The following is a 13,027-nucleotide window of genomic DNA, read 5'->3' as shown; positions in this document are numbered from 1 at the left end:
CTAATGGAGTGTCCTCTGGGGGCTGAGATTCTTATACCACATTTTTCATACCCTTCTTATTCCTCTTTTTCCCCGTGGTGGCTTCGTCCCCACCGTAAAGGTCATTGTTCTTGTACCGACTGGCCCCATACCGGGGACATTTATCCAGCGACTTGAACGTTTCACCACAAAAAAGGATAAAGTGGTTGGGGCATGCATGGATTTTTTTCAACCCCCATTGTCAATGGACTTATGACCTTCTTCGCTTGGTATGTGTTGGTGGGAACTGAGTTTGGTTGTGGCAGCACCCATGACAGGAGACGTAATAGATCATTGAAACTGTAGTCTGACCAGCCGTACCTAGCCTTCAGGATGAGTAGCTCAAGCACAAAACGTAGCAATGTCCAGTGTGTCGGACAGCCCTTTTCAACACCATACATAGCCTCCTTCGATGTTTTTTTCACCCTTTCAAATTTTTCTAGACCTTTTAGGCTCTTTAGTAAAATCTCTGGTCCAAGGGCTCAAATCATGTCCTCCAAATCATCTTCATCCCCGACACGTGCTCCGCCATCATTATTGGCACCACCTTCGTCGTTACCATCCCAACCACCAGCATCACCACCTTGTTCATTGCTAAACTTGAGATATATTCATGCATCAAGCTTTGCTGAATATTAGGATATGAATTCTAGGGTTTTGTCGTCATATTCCTCCTCATCCTCGTCGTTAACAATAACTGTTTTACCATGATGAACCCACACTGTGTAGTCCTCAACAAATCCTCGCATAATCAAATGTGATCTGATGATAGTCACATCTGTCCATGCCATACAGTTCTTGCAATCTTTACAGAGACAAATAATTATATCCTTATTCTCTATCAATGTCGTTGCATGTTTCTCTGCGACTTCAATAAATTTATCCACCTCTTCATGGAAACCTGCCTTGAACCTTAACGAACCATACATCATGTACTCCATCTTTTACAACAACAAAAAAACACATTAAAGGACTACTTATTCAGATATATATAAAAATAAATCAAATTAATAATTACTTGAGAATAATTGTATATACTTCAGATATATATGAATATAAATCAAATATAATTACATGAAGCATACAAACACACCATGGTAGAGGAAAATTAATTAATGGCCTATTTATCCATAAATAATTAAAATACATATTTGTTGATTACAATAAACAATTTCAAAGATAACAATTAGCAACAATTAATATTTTACCCAATATCTTTCATGCAAACCATAGTCCAATTTCATCAAACATAAATTTACAAAAACAAAATTAATAAAAACCAAACCCTAGATCTAGATCTGGATCTACATGCACATGAAACATCCATAAAACTAACTAATTGTTCACTAAAATCAATAAACATGGACCAAATAAGGGTATGATCTTGTTCCCCTGCCTAATTTACCCTAGTACATTTAAAACTTGGGTCTAATTTGCTTCATAAGTAGCTCAAGCACCATAGAAGAGAGAGAAAAGCAAAACTCTAATTACTCACTAACCAACCATTAAAACTTTAAAAAAGTGTGGAATAACATTTTCTTACCTTCTACAACCTCTCCACCAAAGGATTTGAGACCAAAACCTTCCCCTTTAGTAGAGCAATTTTTGGGAGGTACCCAAGGCCTCCCTACCTTTTTCTCACGGGTTGGAGTGAGTGACCCGAAGAGGAAGAAGGGGTTGCAGATTTTTATACGTGGGGCATTTGTAGTGGCGGCTGGTGATTGAGCCACCCCTATAAATCGCAACACCGGGGGCGGCTGGTTAGTGAGCCGCCCCTATAAATCGACCCATTTGTAGGGGTGGCTCGTATCACCAGCCGCCCCTACTATGTCATTTATAGGGGCGGCTGGTCTCGTGGGTCCCGAGCACGCCAACTTTAGGGGCGGCTCCATCACCAGTCGCCCCTACAAAAAAATTGTCCCGTTGCTACAAACGTTTTTGTAGTAGTGCTTCACCGTGAAAGCGTGTTGGTTATCTACTGCGTTCTTCGGTACATGACGACCCGAGCGATCTAGCCCTAGCTGGTGTGTGATCCGGGATCAATCCGACGTCAACACAACCCAATACGCTAATCTGGTTGACAACCACTCATCACAACCGAGCCACAAGGGCACGTATCAACCTTAATTGTGTTCGCAAGGGCCGTGGTATATATATGTATGCACTATCAAGTAAGTGTTATGAAAGTGATGCTCAAGACGACAAGACAAATCTAATCTCATATAGAATGGGAAAATTCCCCATTGTACAAAGATTATGAGCGAGTCAGTTTATAGGTGAAAATAAATAGGGTCGTGGTATATGTATCAACTATCGAGTGTGAGTGATTATGAAAGTGATGCTCAAGACGACAAGACAAATCTAATCTCATATGGTTTTTATACTTCCGCACAAAAAAATAAGTGTTATCAACCATCAAATTTTGAAAAGTATGACCCAATTTTATTCTACATATAATTTCTCGAGGAGAGTACTACTCCCTCCGTTCAAAATTATATGTCGCTTTGGCATATTGTATATTTAGATGCATAGAAAAAACTATGCACCTAGAAAAGTTAGGGCAATTTATAAATTGCGATGGAGGGAGTAGTTCTTTTTTTTTGCGAAGGATGGAGGGAGTACATCTATATTAGTGCACTCATATATAAACTCACATGCAAAAAGTAAGATGTAAACTTAAACTAGAAAAAGGAATACGAAAATACTCCGTAATAAATTTCATATGTATTTACGCTGCAAGACAAAAACCACTTTATTCCATCCATCATTTCAACGCACCAAATGAAGCGAAACACAAACAAACATTGCTCGTGCTTGAGTGCATGTTTGTCGTTCTTCCTCGATCTGGTCCATGGTCGATCGAGAAATTACTTAATATAAAAAACATTCAGGAAAAGAGGAAACAATCGAAATCGAAACAGTCAGATGAGAGGGAAGGGAACATATGATCCATCCACCATGCATGGCATGGCATGGCATGGCATGCATTGCCATGTCATCGATCGATCAGTAGATCACGACTGGTCCTTGGTTGGGTAGGATGCCATCTTGTTGATGCCGCAGAGACCCTCCGGCTTGCCGGTGCCCCTCTTCAAACGGATGTAGCCCTTCTCCCCCCAGTGGCTGCCCCACGAGTTCTTCACGATGATGTAGTCCTGCCCCTTGCTGCTGCCGTACCCGACCGCCGCCACGCCATGGTCCAGCTCCGCCCCGCACGGGCCATCGAACACGCCCTGCATTCGTGGATCATGGATCATCCATGGATCGAGTTGCAGCATTTGCAACAATGGCGGATTGGATGGATAATGGAGCAATGGTTACGTACCCCGCTGTAGAACTGGAAATGCCTGCCGGACGCCTCAATGGCGACGCTGACGGGCTGGTGCGCGAGGGCCTTAACCAGGGCCTGCTCGTCGTTGGCCGGCACGTCCTCGTACCCGGAGATGGTGACCACGTGCTCGCCGTCGCGTGCCTTGTCGTCGCAGTCCCCTTCCTCCATGAGGTACGGGTACGCCTCCTCGGTGCGGAGGCCGCCGCTGGACGCGATGTACGAGAAGGCGTAGTCCATGACGCCGCCGTTGCAGCCGTTGTTGCCGTCGGTGCTGCAGTCCACCAGCTCCTGCTCCGACAGCGACGTGAGGTTGCCCGTCACGATCTGGTTGATCCCTTCCACCGCCGCCACCGTCGAGAAGGCCCAGCAGCTGCCGCACTGCCCCTGGTTCTTCACGTCCGTCACAGCGCCCTTCTTCCGCCAGTCCACCGACGTGGGCACCTCGTCGTCGGACACGCCGCCGTACCTGAAAGGACCATTACCGCTGGTCGTCGTCGTCTTCGCCGGCGGCGTCAGGCCTAGGTAGGTGGCCCTGAACTCGTCGTGCGTGAGGTCGGCGAAGGCGTTGAGGCCGAGCCAGTAACTGGTGACCTTCTTGTTGGCCTCGTCGATGTGGTGCAGGTTGTCCTTGAACACCTCGAAGCGGCGCAGCTTCTCCTCGAAGCTCGCGTACGCCTTGCGGTACTTGGCCACCCACTCCTCGAACAGCTTGATGAGGCGGTCGTGGTGAACCAGGTCCTCCGGCGAGTACCCCACGATCGAGAAGAAGTCGTCGCTGTCGCTGTCCATCTGGTGGGGGCGCGCCTCCGCCGCCTGCAGCCACGCGCCGCCGCACAGGCACAGCAGGAGCACGGCAGCAACGTTAACCGGAAGAACACAAGACGGAGCCATTGCTCAGGAGTAGGAAGGAGAGGCAGAGATCGAGGTTGCTGTTTGCAGATCGACCAAACAATGCACGTATATATATACTCATCATTCTGCAGGTCAGGTGGTGCATTGCGGAGTCAGTCGATCGCTTGGAAGCAAAGCCAAGGCATGGTGTCGTGGGTAAAAGCCTAAAAGGGGAATGGGAAATGTGGGCGACCGGCAACACACAACCAATGAGTGTTTCCTGAATGATGCCAAGGCTTGAAGCTTCCGTTTATCTCTGAATCCCAGACTTTGCTTCCAAGCATGCATGCCGGATTGCCGGGTGCAGAGATCGAGAGCATGCAGATGCTTGTTGTTTGGCCGCAAAGTTCAGAGAGAGAGAGCCAGAGAGGAGGGAATCTCAGTCTCTGTGACTCTCAAGTCTGAACCGGGCAACCGGCCAACCTATTCAGAGAAAGAAACGCATGCGTGCTTCTCGCTCAGGTCTGGACTTTGAAGCTTGAACTGAACTGAGCTGAAGGAACACCACTGTACGTGGAACCAACAACCGCAAGTCCGCGACCCTGATGGATGGATGAGCTATGTTTGTCAGTGGTCTCGAGTCCTTTACGTTACAGGCTAGTGGTTCCTGTCTCTGCTAGCTCAACATGGCACACATCTGAGGTTGTGGCTTCTAGGATGTCTGTGTGCATTGCAGTTGCAGGCCACCAGAGGATTATCGATCATGTTTCTGTTTCGGAAAGGAACACGCTATCGATCGATCTATCTGTTGGACCACGCTTCTTGCTTGCTAGATGGAGTGAAACAAGTGCATCTGCTCCATCATACTGCTTCATGTGCACAGGCCATGGCATGCTCATATGTGTTCTTGCCATTTTTTTTTATTTTTAACACTTTTTGTAAACTAATTTTAAATCTAACACGGTTTTAATTTTTTTTCCAAAACTAACATTTTTGCCCGCACCTATTTTCCTGGCGCGGCGAAACGCCTATGCCGCGCCATGCATGGTGGCGCGGCGAGAGGGTTGACGTGGCGACGACCGAGGCGCTGACCGGTGACGTGGCAGGGTCTGCCGCGCCACCAATCTTGGCGCGGCGGTGACGCGCCACGCATCATGACGTGGCAGTGACACGCCACCGCCCAGGGCGCGGCAGAGCCGGCTAAAGGCCCGCGGCCCAGTCCCGCCGCGCCACGCCCTGCCCACCGCACACACGCCCACCCGCGCCACTCCTGCCATGCCCGCATGCGCCCGCCGCGCCACGAACGCCGGCACGCCACCCCCTCCGGCCGCCCGCCGCGCCCTCCGACCACGCACGGCGGCTGCCCGCTGCGCACGCCACCGCCCTCACTATCGCATTGTATACCGCTCCCAACTGCCGCACGCCCTTCTCTCCATCCCATGTCCAGCCGCCGCCGCCACGAGGACGAGCGTCGTGGTAGGAATCTTTGCTCCATTTGCAAAGAACCTGGTCACAAGGCTAGCAGGCATAGAAGACGAGAGCAGGTCCATATATAGAAGTTGTTTATTTTCCTTGTGAAGTTGTTTAATATGTCTGTTAATGTTACTTTGAATATATACATGTGCTTTCATATTGTGTTCCTATTGCATAACAAGTAGTTCAAATTTTGCAATGATGCATAATGTTAATTTGAATATTGTTAATTTAAATACTCTAACCCTTTATTTATCAATTTGTAATAGGATGGCGCCTCCCACGCAGCACCAGTTGTACCGCCTTCTTGAGGTGGAGTACGACGACCCGCACCGAGCACACTTCTTGACTGACACCGACGCAGAGGTGCCCTTGCCTCCTTTGAGGCCCCGCACGCACACTGGGGCGCACCAGTGGAACGAGCGTTACGCGTCGTACATACGGCGTGTCAGCTTCCTCGAGCTTGTCCATGTTGTCAACTACGGTCTTCTGCCCCTTGACCCAGCACTACTTACTGCAGCTGTAGACAGGTGCGAGTGCCTTCATTATACATAAACATTCTTATAATAAATTTGAGGTAACAAACAGTCGTTCTATTCTTATAACAGATAGAGGCATAAGACACACACGTTCCACCTACCTTGCGGCGAGATGACCTTGACCATGCAGGACGTGAAGGCTATTTTTGGCATTCGGTTGGGGGACATCCAGTGACAGGTATAGTTGGCAATGATCACTGGAGGGAGCTGGTGGCTCAGTTCGCTGGCTTTCTTCCACCGGACGACGATGTTTCCAAGAAAAATAAGTGAGCAATTCAAGCCTATTTAATACTTGCATTGCTTTCCTACAGCCGTCGAGTCTCAATTTCTTTGGTGAATTTCAGGAAAAGTTTCGATGTTTCGTCGTCGTGGATCACAGAGTGCTTTGATTACTTAGACCCACATGCTGATGAGGCTTCGATCGACAAGTTTGCTAGAGTGTGGCTCTGACACTTCCTTGGTGCTTTCCTATTCCTAGACGCCTCGGGCAACACCATCAGCTGGATCTTTCTTGACATACTACGCCAGCCGTGGGATAATATAGCGGCTTACAGCTAGGGCAGCGCAGTCCTGGCATGGACGTATTGACAGCTATGCGTTGCCTGCCATCGCACCTCAGGGTATGCGAACCTTGCGAGTTGCTCCTACCTACTCCAGATTTGGTGTTGGGAACAATGGCCCATTGGGAGGCCCCTTGTTACTGGTTTCCCTGTAAGTACTTCAGTTCGTTATATTCTTCGAGGCAGTTACATATGATAAAATTATTAATGGCTAATTCATTATCGTGTTCAATGCAGCATTGTTACGGGCAGGATACACTGCCTATAGCTCTGTATATCTTGACGCAAGCAAAGTTAGTTAGAGGGAATGTGAGGCGCAAGTACAGGGAGTACACGGACTGTCTCAACGTCCTGACACGGTACCAGGTTATGCTCTCTTTACTATCATACATGTGTCTTGTTCGATGTACACTATATCATAACTTAACTCAATTACGAAATGTTTAGGTGCATTGGTGTCCTTGGGATGCTCCGAAGCTCCAGGACTATCTGAGTCCTGTCACTAGGGATGAGTCAGACGAGTATCGCTGCAACGTCTCTCTTATTTTCTTCCACGTGGTCGAGATTCACTTGCCCATCAGGGTTTGCAGGCAGTTTGGAAGAATGACAGGCTACCCACCACCACTTTACTCCACCAACCAAGAATTACATGGGTGTGTTATCGATTAATAACAAAGCTACAATTCAAAGGTGTGTATGGTACAACTAGCAATCGTTTTGTTGCGGGTATAACCGCAGGAAGAGGTACAAGACCAAGGATTGGTGTGTGACACACAACACGTACATCCAGTTGTGGCAAACCAGGGACCAGCAGCTGGTCGATGCGGGTCCCCCACATGACCAGCACACCTTCGATGAGTACCTGCGGTGGCTTCACAGGTCTATGAGGACATATATCAAGCCCCCGTACACTGAGGAGGAGATTGACGAGGACGACGAGGAAGATGTGATCGAAGATGTGTACGACGTTGCCACTAGGGGCGACACACAACTATAGAGAGCCCCGCTTCAAAGATACATGGTAAGATACTCGAATGGTACAATTTGTTATCCATTTGGTATTAAGTATGTGTACTAAAACTATCCAACCGCATTTCTATACCCAGGCAATACAATTGTCTAGGCTGTCTAACGAAGCAGTGTTTTGGTTTCACGAGTCTAGAGGGCAGGGGCCAGGCATTCTCGAGACTTTTGTGGAGGTAAACATAAACTTGTTCATTCCAAAAATATTTCTTTAGTGTATATGCGTTTGGAAAATACACTAACTTTAACATCTATTCATGCAGAAGATGAAGCGGAGCTGCAGGAAGCTAGCTCAGAAGTTGAGCTGGGTGGAACCCGATTACCTAGCGCGGTCGAGTGCCACGTCTTCTGGCTCTTTGAGGACACCAGCCGGCTCTTCTCAACCGGTGACAGGTGCCGCTTCCGCTGTGCGTACACCACCACATTATAGCGCTGGGAAAGACCCTGCAAACGAGGACAACGATGACGACGATGACTCCCTGGGCTTCCGCATACAGCACCACTAGTGGGACCCTTGGCAGCAGGACGAGATCAGTATATCTCAGCTAGGTGGTGCCCCGCTTGGTACCCAAGGAGCCTCACAGGTAGTAACAAAGATAGTTTCTTTAAATACATAGGCTCAATGTACTAACGATCATAAAGATTATAAGTAATCGTGCATATCATATCCTTGCAGGGTATGAGCCGTAAGCACCGGCAATGCGACCACACCGACGTTTGCTACACTCCCAATGTGTTGCCTATAAATCCGAAGAGACAGAGGCGTCCGAGGGATCCTTTCACTCTTGAGATTAGTTGGTTATGTCGAACGAATATTATCGTCCAAAACTTGCAGACTCATGAATCAATGAAAATGTTATGTGGCAACTTGTCAACTTGCGCACAGACTCTATTTATTTGCTTTATATTCATTTCAATGTGTCGCGGCAGCACTTGTAGTTGTTTACAGCACCGACAGCAGCTCCCGTTCAATTGCAAATGAGGTTGGACGGCTTCTGTCTATGCCCAGGTCCTGCCGCGTCGTGGGCCTTGGCACGTCAGTGCCACGCCGTGGGCTGTGGCACGGCAGAACCTAAGCTTAGGGTTGCGTGCCAAACGTGACTCATGAAAAAAGAACGCTGGAGTAAAGTGATAACATTATATGAAGGGGCTATTGCGTTCTTGCCCCTACTTTGACGTCCAGTTGTGATTTTATCCCTGCTTTTGTCATCGTTGTGATTTTACCCATGTTTTTCAAAAACGAAGCTTAAGTTTACTCCTATTCCGTGAACAGCAGGTAATGGTGTCAAATGGGCTCAGTAAGGACAAGTTTACCCATGCGAAATCGCCCCTGCTTATATAAATACATTTTAATTTTACCCCAGTTTTACCGACAGCAGACTCGCGTGCCGATCATGGCGGCGAGGCGCGTCCCGCCTAGCCGTGCTGCCTCAGGAACTGCTCCATGGTCTTGAGGAGCTTGTCATCGACGCGCCTGACGTCGGGGATGTCGGATGAGCGCGCGGCGCCGACATCATCGCACCTGGCGTAGAAGGCACAGAGCGCGTCGATCTGCTTGGCAGTGCCGACGTAGGTCTCGAAGGCCTTGGCGCACTCGGGGTAGTCCATGTCGAAGAAGCGGTCGAGGATGAGCGTGACGTCCACGTAGACTCTAAAGCTGTCCCTGAGCAACGGGTGGAGCGCGGCGCGCACTATGCGGCTGGCCCCGACGGAGCCCGCGGGGCAACACACGAGGAGGCGGTCCAGTAGGTGCCCCAGGTGGTGTGCACGGCCTAGGAGCGCCTCCGTGTCCATGTCGGCCGCCGCCGCCGCCGTGTGCGATGGTCCCCTGACGCAGTCGTCGGCGAAGCGCGGCGCGGGGAGGAGCAGGACGAGGAAGTGGACGCGGTCGAGGAGGTAGGTGGTGTAGGCGCAGATGAAGGCGGAGTGGTCCCACGACGTCGTGTGCACCTCATCGCCGAAGTCGAGGAGCAGCGCGACGGCCGGTGAGGGTGGGGCGGAGCAGCTCGTGGAGGAACCACGTGCGGCCCTCTCCGTCGGCGTCCTCGGCAGGGTCTGGGGCGGCGGCGAGGCGGTGCAGGAGCGCGAGGCACTTGGCGGCGATGACGTAGTCGCGGGTCCTAAAGAGGCGACGGGCGATGGAGGCGACGCAGGCGGGCGCCACGCCCGTGGCGGACACGAGGCGGAGCACCTCCCGCGCATGGCAGCCGTCCAGGGTCGCGTCGTTGTGGGAGGTGGCGTGCACGATGGCCACGTCGAGGTCCGGCGTCACGGCGCCCGTCACCCGCGCGATGCCGATGGTCGCCTAGTCTTTGACTGCACCCAGCGCCTTGCGGATGGATATGGCAGTGGCCGGGCCGAGCGCTGGCCTGCTGCTGCTTCCGGTGCTCCTCCTGTTGGGGTCTTGGGGATGGGGAATGAGAGAGATAGAGAGGATACAGTAGAGGATGGAGGATTGGAGAGAGTATGAGTGGATAAGGGGTATTGTTGTCCTTTGATGTTACTGTGAAGGGTTTTGTTGTTTTTTAATTTTTTTATTCCAGATATAACTAACAGAGTTAAAAGTAAGGGTAAACTGAGTCTTATTAGTTACAAAACAGAGGTAAAATCACAACGATGACAAAAACGAGAATAAAATCATAGTAGGACATCAAAATAGGGGCAAGAACACAATATTCCCGTATGAATCCCTTATTGTTATTTTACATTGAACTGATGCTAATAACATAAATTACACGCTACTATTTTTAAATCGGAAGTCGTCCACCGCGTTAAGGCAGATAGAGGGAGGGCGGCTCGCGGGCGATATTTACCTGGGACTGCCGCGCCGTGAGGGATGGCGCGGTGGCGCCGTGCCAAGATCGGTGGCGCGGCAGACCCTGCCACGTCATCGGTCAGCGCCACGTCATCCCTCTCGCCGCGCCAACATGCATGGCACGGCACAAGCGTTTCGCCGCGCCAGAAAAATAGCACGGGCAAAAGTGTTAGTTTTGAAAAAAAAAATAAAAATATTAAATTTAAAATTAGTTTAAAAAAAGTGGTAAAAAAAATCGCCCTCGCAGAGTTGCCGTTGCAGGCCATACTAATAAAGTCAGCACTGACGTATGTATACCTTTGCTTGCAAGTGGAGCACGTGCAGTACATTCAAGCGAGTAAAGCCTTGTTTAGTTTCACCCTAACTTTCAAAAAATTGCTACAGTACCTGTCACATCGAATGTTTGCGGCCCGTGCATGGAGCATTAAATGTAGACGAAAAGAAAAACTAATTGCACAGTTTGGTGGAAAATTACGAGATGAACGTTTTGAGCCTAATTAGTCCATGTTTAAACACTATTTGTCAAATAAAAACGAACGTGCTACAGTAGCCCCAAAATCAAAATTTCGTGAACTAAACCAGGGCTAAGTAACACACTCTCGTGACCGACCCCCCCCCCCCCCCCCCCCCCCCCCCACCCCCCCACCCCACGCGCACACACACAGACCACCCAAAAAAAAAAGAAGACGACGACGACCTGATGTTCATGAGACGGTTAGATTTATTTGCAGAGTGATGAATGCAAGTTCATAGAAAGTCCACATATATAACCCATGCATGCATGAGTCACAGCTAACAGAAAATAAGTACAACTGTACATGTAAGATCCAAGTACGGAATCCACTCGACGGATAATGCATTTACTGCATATCCATTATTCTATAACAGTCGTCCTAATAAACTCCTGGGTAAGAAGCGATCGAATCGAATAATTAAGATCTAGCAGTATCATCATGCATCCTGGAAATTGGATTTGACAGCAGCGATCTTCCTCTGCCGCCGCGTCGGCCTCAAGTTACTGAAGTTACGCTTGCTCAACTCTGCGATCTCGCGCCTGATCATGGCCGCCGCGTGAGGCAGCACGTACATGTGTGTGTCGTCGTCGTCGAGCCTCTCCATGATGAACCTCTCGGATTCAGGCATGGATTCGTTCAGCATGACGATGAACTCCGCCATGGACGATGTACGGAAAAAACAAACAAACAAACAAGAACAGAGGATGAATTGGATCAGACAATGCAATGCAAGAGTGTGGATTAGTACTACTTTTAGAAACACTGATGTATATCCATGGAGGTTTTTGACGGCAAGATGAAGTTTCTGCTCACCAAATGAAATCTGCAGATACCACTATGCCGCTGTGTGCCTGAATACATAAGGAGAGCCTCCCTTTCTTTTTCTTTTTCTTTTTCTTTTTTGTTTCTCTTGTACTTTGACTTGCCCAGGATATACATCAGTGTTTGAGCTGTTCCAAACTTGCAATGACAAACTTAAAGTGCAATTATTTTCTGGATCACATGGTTCCACCAAATTCTTAGAGCTGTACCATATGTGCGCACATACTGATGTATATTATTAAAAATATAGGGGAAAGATAGATGTATATATTTATTAATTGCAAGTGTGCCGTGGAGGCTGCTGAAGCTGCGGAGGAAGTCTCCATGCACTCCCAGTGATGAGGTAGCAGATCTGGATTCTGGGAGTGGGCAGTGGATGATAAATAAGCATTTGTGCAACACATGCATGCTCCAGATCTCCCACATGCATATGCCTGGCTGCCCCAGTTTTATTTATGCCTTTGTGCACTTCTTTTTAGTGGTGCATCTGAATCTGTGTACCTGAAACGGCTGATGCTAATTTGTTGTGAGAGAAAAACATTGTTATTTCACTGAAACGGTACGGCTGTTCAAGCGAACAGGGCCTGGGTTAGGAATTGTGCACATAGAAATTGGATCTCTGTTACAGACTACAGAGGCAGGGCCACCCTCCAATGCTGTCACCACATCTTGGGATCAATCCCCTTCATATATGGAGGAAGGAGAGGATGTGGAGACTTGTTGACCACTAGAGCTGGTTTGGGGGGCTTTAAATAAACAAGCAGCATCAGGAGAGGTGAGTCCATGACTTACAATACTAACAAAAGATTACAGAACTGTTTGGTTGGAGTCCTCTGATCTCCTAGCCTAGTCAGCAATCTCAGTCCCAGGTCTCCAAATTTGGACGCCTCGGATTCATGTCTGGCATTTTTGGCTGGGCTCAAACCAATCAGGCCCTAACCCAACCAGCTTTTGTCAAGCTCCAAATTGTTACTACAAGGTACTCCTATCCGAGTGAGTGTTTTCCCTCTACTATGAGATTATGGCATAATATTTGCATAAGCAGAATGTTGAGATATGATAAATTGCACATCTCTATGACGAATGTTTTAAGACTAATT

The 13,027-nt window shown here is 48.7% G+C and overlaps 1 protein-coding gene and 1 pseudogene across 1 annotated transcript; both read right to left on the bottom strand.

Moving 5' to 3' along the window:
• Positions 1-2,737: 2,737 nt before the first annotated feature.
• LOC136517578 (cysteine protease XCP2-like) lies at positions 2,738-4,269 on the bottom strand. Its single transcript, XM_066511186.1, has 2 exons — positions 3,344-4,269; positions 2,738-3,251 (listed from the first exon to the last, which is right to left on the bottom strand). The coding sequence occupies exons 1-2, from the start codon at positions 4,238-4,240 to the stop codon at positions 3,033-3,035; spliced, it is 1,116 nt and encodes a 371-aa protein (XP_066367283.1). The 5' UTR covers positions 4,241-4,269; the 3' UTR covers positions 2,738-3,032.
• Positions 4,270-9,167: 4,898 nt separating this feature from the next.
• LOC136515144 (probable clathrin assembly protein At4g32285) lies at positions 9,168-11,766 on the bottom strand (annotated as a pseudogene).
• Positions 11,767-13,027: the final 1,261 nt, after the last annotated feature.

Source organism: Miscanthus floridulus, chromosome 17, assembly GCF_019320115.1.
Source record: "Miscanthus floridulus cultivar M001 chromosome 17, ASM1932011v1, whole genome shotgun sequence".
NCBI classification, from domain to species: Eukaryota; Viridiplantae; Streptophyta; class Magnoliopsida; order Poales; family Poaceae; genus Miscanthus; species Miscanthus floridulus.
The sequence above is the reverse complement of the archived record's forward strand: the minus strand, read 5'-3'. Positions and strand labels throughout refer to the sequence as shown.

Coding starts and splice junctions, on each gene's coding strand:
- LOC136517578 (XM_066511186.1), bottom strand. CDS start 4,240: ATGGCTCCGTCTTGTGTTCTTCCGGTTAACGTTGCTGCCGTGCTCCTG. Junction 3,252..3,343: donor ATTTCCAGTTCTACAGCGGG/GTACGTAACCAT, acceptor CCACGAATGCAG/GGCGTGTTCGATGGCCCGTG.